Raw genomic sequence first — 15,944 nt, 5'->3', positions numbered from 1 at the left:
TTTTCCCCCTTTCCTCCTTTTGTGAGTGTGTATGTATATGCTTCTGTGTGAGATTTTGTCTATATAGCTTTGCTTTCACCATTTGTCCTAGGGTTCTATCCGCCCGTTTTTTCTTTTTTTTTTTTAATTAAAAAAATTTTTTTTCATAATAATTATTTTATTTTAATAACTTTATTTTACCTTACTTTATTTTCTTTTCTTTTATCCTCTTTCTTTGTTTCTTTCTACTTTTTCTCCCTTTTATTCTGAGCCGTGTGGATGAAAGGCTGTTGGTGCTGCAGCTGGAGTCAGTGCTGTGCCTCTGAGGTGGGAGAGCCAACTTCAGGACACTGGTCCACAAGAGACCTCCCAGCTCCACCTAATATCAAATGGCAAAAATCTCCCAGAGACCTCCATCTCAACATCAACACCCAGCTTCACTCAACAACCAGCAAGCTACAGTGCTAGACACCCTATGCAAAACAACTAGCAAGACAGGAACACAACCCCACCCATCAGCAGAGACATTGCCTAAAATCATAATAAGGCCACAGACACCCCAAAACACACCACCAGACGTGGACCTGCCCACCAGAAAGAAAAGATCCAGCCTCATCCACCAGAACACAGGCACTAGTCCCCTCCACCAGGAAGCCGACACAACCTACTGAACCAACTTTAGCCACTGGGGACAGACACCAAAAACAACGGGAACTACAAACCAGCAGCCTGCAAAAAGGAGACCCCAAACACAGTAAGATAAGTAAAATGAGAAGACAGAAAAACACACAGCAGATGAAGGAGCAAGATAAAAATCCACCAGACCTAACAAATTAGAGGAAATAGGCAGTCTACCTGAAAAAGAATTCAGAATAATGACAGTAAAGATGATCCAAAATCTTGGAAATAGAAATAGAGAAAATGCAAGAAACATTTAACAAGGACCTAGAAGAACTAAATATGAAACAAGCAATGATGAACAACACAAAAAATGAACTTAAAAATACTCTAGAAGGGGGCTTCCCTGATGGCGCAGTGGTTGAGACTCCGCCTGCCGATGCAGGGGACACGGGTTCGTGCCCTGGTCCGGGAAGATCCCACAAGCCGCGGAGCGGCTAGGCCCGTGAGCCATGGCCGCTGAGCCTGCGCGTCCGGAGCCTGTGCTCCACAACGGGAGAGGCCACAACACTGAGAGGCCTGCGTACCGCAAAACAACAACAACAACAACAACAAAAACAACTCTAGAAGGGATCAATAGTAGAATAACTGAGGCAGAAGAACGGATAAGTGACCTGGAAGATAAAATAGTGGAAATAAATACTGCAGAGCAGAATAAAGAAAAAAGAACGAAAAGAACTGAGGACAGTCTCAGAGACCTCTGGGACAACAATAAACGCACCAACATTCGAATTATAGGGGTTCCAGAAGAAGAGAAAAAGAAAGGGACTGAGAAAATATTTGAAGAGATTATAGTCGAAAACTTCCCTAATACGGGAAAGGAAATAGTTAATCAAGTCCAGGAAGCACAGAGAGTCCCATACAGGATAAATCCAAGGAGAAACACGCCAAGACACATATTAATCAAACTGTCAAAAATTAAATACAAAGAAAACATATTAAAAGCAGCAAGGGAAAAACAACAAATAACACACAAGGGAATCCCCATAAGTTTAACAGCTGATCTTTCAGCAGAAACTCTGCAAGCCAGAAGGGACTAGCAGGACATATTTAAAGTGATGAAGGAGAAAAACCTGCAACCAAGATTACTCTACCCAGCAAGGATCTCATTCAGATTTGATGGAGAAATTAAAACCTTTACAGACAGGCAAAAGCTGAGAGAGTTCAGCACACCCAAACCAGTTTTACAACAAATGCTAAAGGATCTTCTCTAGGCAAGAAACACAAGAGAAGGAAAAGACCGACAGTAACAAACCCAAAACAATTAAGAAAATGGGAATAGGAAAATACCTATCAATAATTACCTTAAATGTAAATGGACTAAATGCTCCCACCAAAAGACACAGACTGGCTGAATGGATATAAAAACAAGACCCATATGTATGCTGTCTACAAGAGACCCACTTCAGACCTAGGGACACATACAGACTGAAAGTGAGGGGATAGAAAAAGATATTCCATGCAAATGGAAACCAAAAGAAAGCTGGAGTAGCAATTCTCATATCAGATAAAATAGACTTTAAAATAAAGACTATTAGAAGAGACAAAGAAGGACACTACATAATGATCAAGGGATCAATCCAAGAAGAAGATATAACAATTGTAAATATTTATGCACCCAACATAGGAGCACCTCAATACATAAGGCAAATACTAACAGCCATAAAAGGGGAAATCGACAGTAACACATTCATGGTAGGGGACTTTAACACCCCACTTTCACCAATGGACAGATCATGCAAAATGAAAATAAATAAGGAAACACAAGCTTTAAATGATACATTAAACAAGATGGACTTAATTGATATTTATAGGACATTCCATCCAAAAACAACAGAATACACATTTATCTCAGGTGCCCATGGAACATTCTCCAGGATAGATCATATCTTGGGTCACAAATCAAGCCTTGGTAAATTTAAGAAAATTGAAATTGTATCAAGTACCTTTTCGGACCACAAACGCTATAAGACTAGATACCAATTACAGGAAAAGATCTGTAAAAAAAATACAAACACATGGAGGCTAAACAATACGCTACTTAATAACGAAGTGATCAGTGAAGAAATCAAAAAGGAAATCAAAAAATTCCTAGAAATAAATGACAAAGGAGACATGACGACCCAAAACCTATGGGATGCTGCAAAAGCAGTTCTAAAAGGGAAGTTTATAAAAATATAATCCTACCTTAAGAAACAGGAAACATCTTGAATAAACAACCTAACCTTGCACCTAAAAAATTAGAGAAAGAAGAACAAAAAACCCCCAAAGTTACCAGAAGGAAAGAAATCGTAAAGATCAGATCAGAAATAAATGAAAAAGAAATGAAGGAAATGATAGCAAAGATCAATAAAACTAAAAGCTGGTTCTTTGAGAAGATAAACAAAATTGATAAACCATTAGCCAGACTCATCAAGAAAAAAAGGGAGAACACTCAAACAACAGAATTAGAAATGAAAAAGGAGAAGTAACAACTGACACTGCAGAAATACAAAAGATCATGAGAGATTACTACAAGCAACTCTATGCCAATAAAATGGACAACCTTGGAGAAATGGACAAATTCTTAGAAATGCACAACGTGCAAGACTGAATCAGGAAGAAATAGAAAATACGAACAAATCAATCACAAGCACTGAAATTGAAACTGTGATTAAAAATCTTCCATCAAACAAAAGCCCAGGACAAGATGGTTTCACAGGTGAATTCTATCAAGCATTTAGAGAAGAGCTAACACCTATCCTTCTCATACTCTTCCAAAATATATCAGAGGGAGGAACACTCCCAAACTCATTCTATGAGGCCACCATCACCCTGATACCAAAACCAGACAAGGATGTCACAAAGAAAGAAAACTACAGGCCAATATCACTGATGAACATAGATGCAAAAATCCTCAACAAAATACTAGCAAACAGAATCCAACAGCACATTAAAAGGATCATACACCATGATCAAGTGGGGTTTATTCCAGGAATGCAAGAATTCTTCAATATATGTGAGTCAATCAATATGACACACCATATTAACAAACTGAAGGAGAAAAACTATATGGTCATCTCAATAGATGCAGAGAAAGCTTTCAACAAAATTCAACATCCATTTATGATAAAACCCCTCCAGAAAGTAGGCATAGAGGGAACTTTCCTCAACATAATACAGGCCATATATGGCAAACCCACAGCCAACATCGTCCTCAATGGTGAAAAACTGAAACCATTTCCACTAAGATCAGGAATAAGACAAGGTTTCCCACTCTCACCACTCTTATTCAACATAGTTCTGGAAGTTTTAGCCACAGCAATCAAAGAAAAGGAAATAAAAGGAAACCAAATTGGAAAAGAAGAAGTAAAGCTGTCACTGTTTGCAGATGACATGATACTATATATAGAGAATCCTAAAGATGCTACCAGAAAACTACTAGAGCTAATCAATGAATTTGGTAAAGTTGCAGGATACAAAATTAATGCACAGAAATCTCAGGCATTCCTATACACTAATGATGAAAAATCTGAAAGTGAAATCAAGAAAACACTCCCATTTACCACTGCAACAAAAAGAATAAAATATCTAGGAATAAACCTACCTAAGGAGACAAAAGACCTGTATGCAGAAAACTATAAGACACTGATGAAAGAAATTAAAGATGATACCAACAGATGGAGAGATATACCATGTTCTTGGATTGGAAGAATCAACATTGTGAAAATGACTCTACTACCTAAAGCAATGTACAGATTCAATGCAATCCCTATCAAACTACCACTGGCATTTTTCACAGAACTAGAACAAAAATTTTCACAATTTGTATGGAAACACAAAAGACCCCGAATAGCCAAAGCAATCTTGAGAACGAAAAACGGAGCTGGAGGAATCAGGCTCCTGGTCTTCAGACTATACTACAAAGCTACAGTAATCAAGACAGTATGGTACTGGCACAAAAACAGAAATATAGATCAATGGAACAAGACAGAAAGCCCAGAGATAAACCCACGCACATATGGTCACCTTATCTTTGATAAAGGAGGCAGGAATGTACATTGGAGAACGGACAGCCTCTTCAATACGTGGTGCTGGGAAAACTGGACAGGGACATGTAAATGTATGAGATTAGATCACTCCCTAACACCATACACAAAAATAAGCTCAAAATGGATTAAAGACCTAAATGTAAGGCCAGAAACGATCAAACTCTTAGAAGAAAACATGACATAAATCACAGCAAGATCCTTTTTGACCCACATCCTAGAGAAATGGAAATAAAAACAAAAATAACCAAATGGGACCTAATGAAACTTAAACGCTTTTGTACAGCAAAGGAAACCATAAACAAGACCAAAAGACAACCCTCAGAATGGGAGAAAATATTTGCAAATGAAGCAACTGACAAAGGATTAACCTCTAAAATTCACAAGCAGCTCATGCAGCGCAATAACAAAAAAACAAACAACCCAATCCAAAAATGGGCAGAAGACCTAAATAGACATTTCTCCAAAGAAGATACACAGATTGCCAACAAACACATGAAATAATGCTCAACATCATTAATCATTAGAGAAATTCTAATCAAAACTACAATGGGATATCATCTCACACCAGTCAGAATGGCCATCATCAAAAAATCTAGAAACAATAAGTGCTGGAGAGGGTGTGGAGAAAAGGGAACACTCTTGCACTGCTGGTGGGAATGTGAATTGGTACAGCCACTATGGAGAACGGTATCGAGGTTCCTTAAAAAACTACAAATAGAACTACCATATGACCCAGCAATCCCACTACTGGGCATATACCCTGAGAAAACCATAATTCAAAAAGAGTCATGTACCAAAATGTTCATTGCAGCTCTATTTACAATAGCCCGGAGATGGAAACAACCTAAGTGTCCATCACTGGATGAATGGATGAAGAAGATGTGGCACATATATACATTGGTATATTACTGAGCCATAAAAAGAAACGAAATTGAGCTATTTGGAATGAGGTGGATGGACCTAGAGTCTGTCATACAGAGTGAAGTAAGTCAGAAAGAGAAAGACAAATACCATATGCTAACACATATATATGGAATTTAAGAAAAAAAAAAAACATGTCATGAAGAACCTAGGGGTAAGACAGGAATAAAGACACAGACCTACTAGAGAATGGACTTGAGGATATGGGGAGGGGGAAGGGTAAGCTATGACAAAGTGAAGAGAGTGGCATGGAGATATATACACTACCAAACATAAAATAGATAGCTAGTGGGAAGCAGCCACATAGCAAAGGGAGATCAGCTCGGTGCTCTGTGACCAAGAGGGCTGGGATAGGGAGGGTGGGAGGGAGGGAGACGCAAGAGGGAAGAGATATGGGAACATAAGTATATGTATAACTGATTCACTTTGTTATAAAGCAGAAACTAACACACCATTGTAAAGCAATTATACTCCAATAAAGATGTAAAAAAAAAAAAAAATTGTATGGAGACACAAAAGACCCTGAATAGTCAAAGCAGTCTTGAGGGAAAAAAACTGAGCTGGAGGAGTCAGACTCCCTGACTTCAGACTATACTACAAAGCTTCAGTAATGAAGACAATATGGTACTGGCACAAAAACAGAAATATATATCAATGGAACAAGATAGAAAGCCCAGAGATAAACCCATGCACCTACGGTCAACTAATTTATGATAAAGGAGGCAAGGATATACAATGGAGAAAAGACAGTCTCTTCAACAAGTGGTGCTGGGAAAACTGGACAGATACATGTAAAAGAATGAAATCAGAACACTCCCTAACACCATACACAAAAATAGACTCAAAATGGATTAGAGACCTAAATTTAAGACCGGACACTATAAAACTCTTGGAGGAAAACATAGGAAGAACATTCTTTGACATAAATCCCAGCAAGATCTTTTTTGATCCACCTCCTAGTATAATGGAAATAAAAGCAAAAATAAACAAATGGGACCTAATGAAACTTAAAAGCTTTTGCAAAGTAAAGGAAACCATAAACAAGATGAAAAGACAACCCTCAGAATGGGAGAAAATATTTGCAAACGAATCAACGGACAAAGGATTAACCTCCAAAATACATAAACAGGTCAAGCAGCTCAATACTAAAAAAACAAACAACCCAATCCAATAATGGGCAGAAGACCTAAATACACAGTTCTCCAAAGAAGACATACAGATGGCCAAGAAGCACATGAAAAGCTGCTCAATATCACTAATTATTAGAGAAATGCAAATCAAAACTACAATGAGGTATCACCTCACACCAGTTAGCATGGGCATCATCAGAAAATGTACAAACAACAAATGCTGGAGAGGGTGTGGAGAAAAGGGAACCCTCTTGCACTGTTGGTGGGAATGTAAATTGATACAGCCACTATGGAGAACAGTATGGAGGTTCCTTAAAAAACTACAAATAGAACTACCATACGACCCAGCAATCCCACTACTGGGCATATACCCAGAGAAAATCATAATTCAAAAAGACACATGAGGGCCTCCCTGGTGGCGCAAGTGGTTAAGAGTCCGCCTGCCGATGCAGGGGATACGGGTTCGTGCCCCGGTCTGGGAGGATCCCATATGCCGCGGAGCGGCTGGGCCCGTGAGCCATGGCCGCTGGGCCTGCGCATCCGGAGCCTGTGCTCCGCAACAGGAGAGGCCACAACAGTGAGAGGCCCACATACCGCAAAAAGAAAAAAAAAAAAAAAAAAAAAAAAAAAAGACACATGCACCCCAATGTTCACTGCAGCACTATTTACAATAGTCAGGTCATGGAAGCAACCCAGATGCCCATTGACAGACAAATGGATAAAAAAGATGTGGTATGTATATACAATGGAATATTGCTCAGCCATAAAAAGGAACGAAATTGGGTCATATGTGGAGACGTGGATGGATCTAGAGACTGTCGTACACTGTGAAGTAAGTCAGAAAGAGAAAAACAAATATAGTATATTAACACATATATGTGGAACCTAGAAAAATGGTACAGATGAACTGGTTTGCAGGGCAGAGATAGAGACACAGATGTAGAGAACAAACATATGGACACCAAGGGGGGAAAAGTGGAACGGTGGGTGGTGGTGATGGGATGAATTGGGCGATTGGGATTGACGTATATACCTTAATATGTATAAAATAGATAACTAATAAGAACCTGCTGTATAAAAAATAAATAAAATAAAATAAAATAGAAAACTTCAAAAAAAAACCTGCCTTGCTCTTTCCAATGGGGTTTTTTAGTGGTTTAGCTAAGATATATCTCTATGGAGATTCTAGTGTTGTATCTCTCTTATTCTTCTAAAGCCGAGTAAATGTGAATCATAACATTAAATGTCTAAAAAAAAGAAAAAGCCAATCTCAAAAGTAGTAGGGGTTTTCCCTGGTGGCGCAGTGGTTGAGAGTCCCCCTGCCGATGCAGGGGACACAGGTTCGTGCCCCGGTCCGGGAAGATCTCATATACCACGGAGCGGCTGGGCCCGTGAGCCATGGCCTCTGAGCCTGCACGTCCAGAGCCTGTGCTCCGCAATGGGAGAGGCCACAACAGTGAGAGGTCCGTGTACTGCAAAAAAAAAGAAAAAGAAAAAAAAAACGCAGTAGGAAAATTTTGGGGACACTTTACTTGTTCTTGCCCCACACCCTCCTCAGCATACTGGCAGTCTTTAAGAGGGAAACCCACGTTCTCAGATTTGGACATTTGTTCCTGGTTCTGGAGGGAAATGAGCAGACTCAGGGCAAGATACACGTTCAGTAAACATCTGAGAAGATCCTAAGCTTTCACCTTGGGCTGATCCCAGGCTCAATTCAAGGCTGGCTAAGTGTTGAAGGACAGCCTTGGCACCAATCCAATGTGCCAAGACAGAGAAGTGCTTCTTTGTTTTGTTTCTTTTTCTTGTTTTTTCAGCCCCTGACATTCAAAGAAATCTGTCAAAATACTAACCGAACACAAACTAAGACAAAGACTCGGTGACCACACACATTAAGGAATATAGTCTTTGCAGAAATAGTTTGGGAAACTCAGTAACAAATGGCCTATTATAGCCTTCAACAATCAAAAAAATGGTAAACCCCAGGGAAAGGGAAGAGTCTGATTCCCAGAGTTACCACATTGTAATATTCAAATGTTCAATTTTCTCCAAAAAACCAACCACAAGGCATACTAAGAAACAAGAAAGTTTGGACAATTCAAAGGAACAGAAACCATCCCTAAGGAAGTCTAGACATCAGACTTACTAAAAAAAAAAACTTTAAAATAACTGTCTTATCAACAAATGGCACCAGGAAAACAAGATATCCACATGTAAAAGAATGAAGTTGGACCCTTCCCTCACACCATATACAAAAATCAACTCAAAATGGGTAAAAAGCTTAGGGACTTCCCTGGCAGTCCAGTGGTTAAGACTCTGCACTTCCAATGAAGGGGCGCAGGTTCAATCCCTGGTCAGGTAACTAACATCCCACATACTGCACAGCACAGGGGGTAGGGGGTGGGGTGGGATAAAAAAAGGATATACAACCCAATAAGAAAAAAATGAGCCTGAGATCTGAACAGACTCTTTACCAAAAGAGACAGACAGCAAAAAAGCACATGAAAAGATGCTCATAGCAAAACTTGTCAAACTGCAAATTTTAAATACACTCAGTTACTGCACATTAATTATACTTCAATAAAGCTATAATTATACTTCAATAAAGCTATGGAATTTTTTAAAATAAACTTAAATAGCACTCACAAAAAAGCAAACAGATGTGCTCACGTGACATGCAATGGCTTGGACTGACTACAGATAATAACACTGTGTATCATGAAGGCTGATTTTAAAGAATGACATTATGATGGACTCTGTTAGTTTCGTATTTCACATCCAGTCTTCTTTGCTTCCTTATTAAAAGAACCTCAGCTGTGTACAAGAAAATGTGTCCAGCTAAAACAAGCAGAACTCTTATCTGTGGCTGTTTTACCGCTGTAATAGAGACACCACCCCCTTCCTCCTTGTCCATGCTGGAATATGGGAGCACAGCATCTGTACTGTGACCATGAGGACAAAAGCCAATACTAAGGATGGAGGGGGGAAAAAACGGGGAGGAACCTGGTTCCTTGATGACATCCACAAGAGTCAAGTCCTAGACTGCTTGCCTCTGAACTTCTTGTTGAGAAAAGATGTCTTCCTTGTTTAAGCCATTATTTGTTGCTGTGTCTCTTGCACATAGTTGATCAAAATTTGTAACAGTGAGAGAATTTAGTTCAGAAGTAGGGTCTGAGGTACTAGTCACCCAAATCAGCCCTATGTCACTGTCCAATTTTATGGTCCTACTCTTTTCCCTACTAAGTTCCTTAACTTTTATAAGAGATCTAGTGAGATTTTAAACTCAGTTTATGTTGTAATTCATCAACTCACAAGCTCAGGCTCTGGTTTTTGACAGTATCAGCCTATGACTGTAAAAGACGAGAAAACTCTCTTAGGGAAATCACAGAAACTTCCTTGGTTTTTTAATGACTTAAGAAAGAATTCTACTTAAGTAAAATTTCTGAGTAATGGAGGGGGGAAAAAAAAGAATTCTATACAAATCCTTGGCAAGCACCCATAGCCTCTCCTTAAGTGGACACTTTATTCTCGGTAATAACTTAAGGAACTGTTTCATCACTGCATGATATTGGACTGCTGAAGTCACATCCTCTGTAACTAATTTCATCCTCACTGCCATCAAACCCAAACAGTTCCTACAACCAATGTGAGATTCCCACATCTTTGAAGGTCTCCTACTTCCAACTAATCTTGTTATCAATTATCAAATAGGTCTGCCTAGCAATAGCATATTATAGAAATTAAATATAGAAATAATCTTTGGGTGGGCCTGAGACCCAGGTCCTAAAGGTATGTAATCAGCAATAATGCCCAATTACACCATGAGAGTTGTTCTAGCAAAAATACCATTTCCACTGCTGCTTAGACCTGGATTCCAAAAGTCCAAGAGGTGCTGCCCCTGAAGAAGTGGGTTTTTCTGTTACCAGGCTTGCAGGTCAATCTTCCTGCTCACTGCTACATATTCACATTGTTTACTTCTAAACCCAGGTCTTAGGTCACATTCCTGACCCTAGGAGATGGGAAGTATGAATCCTGTAATTTCATTGAGAAGAGAGAACCCTTAGGTAGGAAACTATCAAAATGTAAGATGTTGTGCAGCCACAAATTGTAACTGTCCACCACTTACATTATTATCTTTACCATCTTAACCTCAAACATTTTACACAAGATACTTCTATACAATGACAATTAATTGCCCATCACCACTTTTTAGTCATACTTACTGAATGGCCACCTAAAACTACATATAAAGCTCCTGAAGAAAACAGGGGAAAAGCTTCATGACATGGGATTTAGCAATGATTTCTTGGATATGACACCAAAAGCACAAGTAACAAAAGTAAAAATAGACAAATGGGACTACATCAAACTTAAATACTTCTGTCCATCAAAGGACACAATCAATAAAGTGAAATGGCAACCTATGGAATGAGAAAATATTTGCAAATCATATCTGATAAGGGTTAACTCCAGAATATATTAGGAATACTAACAACTCAATAACAAAAAAACAAATACCTGATTAAAAAATGAGCAAAGGACTTAAATAAACATCTTTCCAAAGAAGATATGCAATGGCCAATAAGCACATGAAAAGATGCTCAATATCATTAGTCATTCGGGAAATGCAAATCAAAACCACAATGGGATAGCATCTCCCACCCACTAGGATGGCTGTATCAAACAAACAAAACAAAACCATAAAGTAACAAATGCTGACAAAGATATCCTAAAAACGAACCCTTGCACATTGCTGGTGGGAGTGTTTAAGATTGTACAGCTGCTATGGAAGAGTACAGCAGTTCCTCAAAAAGTTAAACATAGAATTACCATACGAGCCAGGAGTTCCTTTCTGGGTACATACCCAAAAGAGTTGAAAGCAGGGATACAGACACTTGTACACCAATGTTCATAGCAGCATTATTCACAATAGCCAAAAGGTGGAAGCCAAAGATGGAAGTAACCCAAAGATCCATTGACAGATGAATGCATAAACAAAGCATGGTAAACACATACAATGAAATATTATTTAGCCATAGAAAGGAATGAAATTCCGACCCATGCTACAACACGGATGAACTCTGACATTATGCTAAGTGAAAGGTGATCATTTTGTAGTGTATAAAAATATCGAATCACTGCCATAACCCTGAAACCAATACTGTAAGTCAACTATACTTCAATTTTTTTTAAAAAATTGCCCAATTGCCCTACTGGAAAAAAGAAAGAGAGAGGAGAGGAGAGACGGGAAGGGAAGGGGAGGGGAGCGGAGGGGAGGGGAGGGGAGGGAAGGGAAGGGAAGGAAAGGAAAGGGAAGGAAGAAAGAAGCCAGATACAAAAGCACAAACAGCTACTATAATTCTACTTATATGAGGTACTCAAAGTAGTCAAATTCATAGAGGCAGGAAGTAACAATGGTGGTTGCCAGGGGCTGGAGGAAGAGGGAATTGGGGAATTATTGTTTAATGGGTATGGAGTTTCAGTTTGGGAAGATGAAAAAGTTCTGGAAAGGGATGGTGGTGATGGTTGCACACCTATGTGAATGTACTTAATGCCTTGGACTGCACACCTAAAAATGGTTAAAATGGTAAATTTTGTTATGTATACTTTATCACAATTTAAAAAACACACTAAGCTACCACTTAACACCTCCTAGGATGGCTATAAAAAAATTAAAAGGGGCTTCCTTGGTGGTGCAGTGGTTGAGAGTCCGCCTGCTGATGCAGGGGACACGGGTTCGTGCCCCGGTCCAGGAAGATCCCACATGCCGCGGAGCGGCTAGGCCCATGGGCCATGGCCGCTGACCCTGCGTGTCCGGAGCCTGTGCTCCGCAACGGGAGAGGCCACAACAGTGAGAGGCCCGCGTATTGCAAAAAAAAATAAAAAGAAAAAAAATAAAAAGAAAAGAAAAACAACCCCCCCCCCCGAAAATAACAAGTGTTGGTTAGGATGTGCATAAATTGGAACCATTACACATTGCGGTGGGTATGTAAAATGGTGCAGACCTGTGGAAAAGTTTGGCAGTTTCTCAAAAAGCTAAACGTAAATCACCATATGATCCAGCAATTCCACTCCTAGATATATACACAAAATAAATGAAAACATATTCAAACAAATATTTGTACATGAATATTCGTATCAGCACTGTTCAAACAGCCAAAAGATGAAAACTACCCAAATGTCCATCAATGGATGAATGAAAAAAATACAATATATCCATAAAATTATTCAGCCCTAAAAAGGAAAGAAGTACTGATATAACCTTGTATGAACTTTGGAAGCATTATGCTAAGTGAAAGGAGCCAGACACAACAGATCACATACTGAATGAACACACTTATATGAAAAATCTAGAACAAGCAAATCCATAGAGATTAGAAACTCCGGAAAGGGAGAGGGGAGCGGAAGAATGGGGAGTCATTGCTTAATGGTTAAAGAGTCTGTCTGGGGTAATGAAAAAGTTTTGGAAACACAGTGGTGATGGCTGCAAAACATTGTGAAAGTAATTAACAACACTGAACTGTATACTTAAAAATGGTTAAAATGGGGCCTCCCTGGTGGCGCAGTGGTTAAGAGTCCGCCTGCCGATGCAGGGGATACGGGTTCGTGCCCCGGTCTGGGAGGATCCAATATGCCGCGGAGCGGCTGGGCCCGTGAGCCATGGCCGCTGGGCCTGCGCATCCGGAGCCTGTGCTCCGCAACGGGAGAGGCCACAACAGTGAGAGGCCCGCATACCGCAAAAAGAAAAAAAAAAAAAAAAAGGTTAAAATGGCAAATTTTATTTACCACAATAAAAAGAATTCCAAAATAAGGCAAGTAGACCAGAGCATAAGCACCACATTCAAAGCCTAAACATGAAACACCGCATGGCTTATTGATCATGTGAGTGATCAGGCTGCTAGAGTCTAGTGTTCAGTTTGGAGCATAATGAACAGTACATACTGTGGAGAGCTATGAATAAAAATGGATGAACTAGATGGAACTGGCCACAGAAAGCTATTTTAGGCTCCCTGTGCAACAGGGAAGAGGCAAATCAGACTAGATGTAGGATGCTTCTTTTACTTTAACCTTTGCTTCCTTTTGCTTTTGTTCACTAAAAGGATACTGTCTACACATAATGGCTTGCCTGGGGGAACCCTGCCCCCTGACTGAATGTTAAACCAAAGTGCCTTTGCTCAAGGAAACATCTGGGATATTTGCAAAATTTATGGCTTTTTAACTTTACTTCCTCATCTCCTCCCCCTCTCTGTGCTATAAAAGAAACTGGCATCCAAACCTGGTAAGATGGTTATTTTGCGACTTTAGTCGGCTATCTTTTCGGTCTGCCGGCTTTCCAAATAAACTCGTATTCCTTTCCTCAACACCTCGTCTCTGATTTATTGGCCTGTCGCCAGGGATCAGAGAGAGCTTGGGACTCGGTAACACTTGCAAGCTGAAGAATTAAATGAATGGCGATGCACAGGCAAGTAAGTTAGAGAAAGTAATTTAAAGTGAAAAAGATATTAACACAAGAAACCAGTAGTTTCCTTACTTCTGCTGTTGCTATACTACACTATTGTTCATCTGTGACTATTTATATAACTTTTCACACGACTGAAGACTCTAGCAGGCAATTCTTTCGTTCTGGGTTTTTTCTTTTCATTTTTAATCCAGCAAATATCAATTGAATACAGCCTGCGCTGTGACAATGAACAAAATCGTGCCACTGACCTTAATCAATATTTTGGGACCCAAAAAACCCAAATACCCCTAAAAAATTTAGACAAACACTAACCGGGCTTTCTGTTTTATTCTTTAAAAAAATGGATTAGGGGCTTCCCTGGTGGCAAAGTGGTAACGAATCTGCCTGTCAATGCAGGGGACGCGGGTTCAATCCCTGGGCTGCAAGATCCCACGGAGCAACGAAGGCCGCGCGCCACAGCTACTGAGTCTGTGCTCTAGAGCCGGCGAGCCACAACTACTGAGCCGGCGTGCCGCAACTACTGAAGCCAATGCGCCTAGAGCTCGGGCTCCGCAATGAGACGCCACTGCAATGAGAAGGCCGTGCACCGCAACACAGAGCAGCTCCCGCTCGCGGCAACTAGAGAAAGCCCACACGCAGCCACGAAGACTCAACGCAGCCAAAAAATAATTAATTAATTTAAAAAATGGATTAGTGGTGATTGGCTTTTAAAAGGATTCTTGATTTAGATAACAAACGCGCTGGGTTTTACTCACCAATTTCCTCTGATTCTTGCCCAGAGGCTCTAAGCTTGCATTCCTCTGTATAGTGTTTTTGAATTATCTCCCACAGTTCCGTATTGACAAGAGAATTTGTTCGGGTATGGTACCGAGTCCACGAAGAGACCCGGCGGCGACAGAAGGGACAGCACAAATTTGCCTTTTCGACAGTCGATTGGAAGCATGATTTACAGAGCGTGTGGTTACAAGGGAGTGTCACAGGCTCAATCAGGATTTCCACACAGATCTGGCACTGGCATTCCAACAAGGAAGGGATGGCGTCTTTGGGTACAGCCATTTTAATATGCTAATAAGGCATATTCAACATCAACACCTGAAAGAGAAAGAATCGTATTTCCAGCCCAAGTAAGGAAAAAGCAAATTAACAGTTTTGTGTTTAAATATTATGCCCAGCAGCCTACCAGAATTCAGAGATTGGGAGTATCAAACGTCTTGAAGTAAAAAGATGTTCTGCTGGCAAGGTAAACAGTACGACCCTGGAAGGCGGTGTATTTGTCCATGTTTAAGACAAACATCCGGAGAGAAAACAAATGAACCTTGGCTGCTCCCAGGCATTAACAACCGCTGCGGCAGGGAGGACTCTGGCTCTGGCTCTCTGGCGCCGCAGGAGGCTCGCACCAAGTTCCCCTCCTCCCTCTTACCAGGTGAGGATGCTCTCTTAGCTCCGGGCAGCCAAGCCCGAGGCCGCCGAGGCGCGGAGCCGCTAGGCCACCGCTCGAGAAAGAACGCTGCTTCCGCTCTGACGCCGGGCTCTGCTGGAGCGGGACTCCAGTTTTACCGCTGCTGTGGGGCCGCGAGCGAGCACTTCCCGGGGCTCTGAGCCCACCCCTCGCCTTTCTTCGGTCAGCCAGAAAGCCTCATCTCGGCTGCAGTGCTGTAGCAAAGCACTAAGAGCTAGTGACGTCACAGCTGCCCGCCAAAACGGCCCCTCCCACCTTAGAGAACCAATCAAGAGGAGAGACGGCTA

The 15,944-nt window shown here is 40.6% G+C and overlaps 1 protein-coding gene across 3 annotated transcripts in view; it reads right to left on the bottom strand.

The window, feature by feature from the left end:
• Positions 1–15,848, bottom strand: part of RNF168 (ring finger protein 168) — a 55,959-nt gene extending 40,111 nt beyond the window's left edge. For 2 of the 3 annotated variants that reach the window (XM_060099355.1, XM_060099357.1), the window contains exons 1-2: positions 15,379–15,848; positions 14,954–15,290 (exon numbers count right to left, since the gene is read on the bottom strand). In XM_060099355.1, the coding sequence (XP_059955338.1) occupies positions 14,954–15,254 (301 nt within the window). In that variant the 5' untranslated portion in view covers positions 15,255–15,290; positions 15,379–15,848. The remainder of the gene's footprint in view (positions 1–14,953; positions 15,291–15,378) is intronic. The other variant, XM_060099356.1, reaches the window with a different exon arrangement.
• Between the last annotated feature and the right edge of the window lie 96 nt (positions 15,849–15,944).

This window comes from Mesoplodon densirostris, chromosome 5, assembly GCF_025265405.1.
Source record: "Mesoplodon densirostris isolate mMesDen1 chromosome 5, mMesDen1 primary haplotype, whole genome shotgun sequence".
NCBI classification, from domain to species: domain Eukaryota; kingdom Metazoa; phylum Chordata; class Mammalia; order Artiodactyla; family Ziphiidae; genus Mesoplodon; species Mesoplodon densirostris.
Note: the sequence above shows the minus strand (reverse complement) of the source record. Positions and strands in the feature narration are given on the sequence as shown.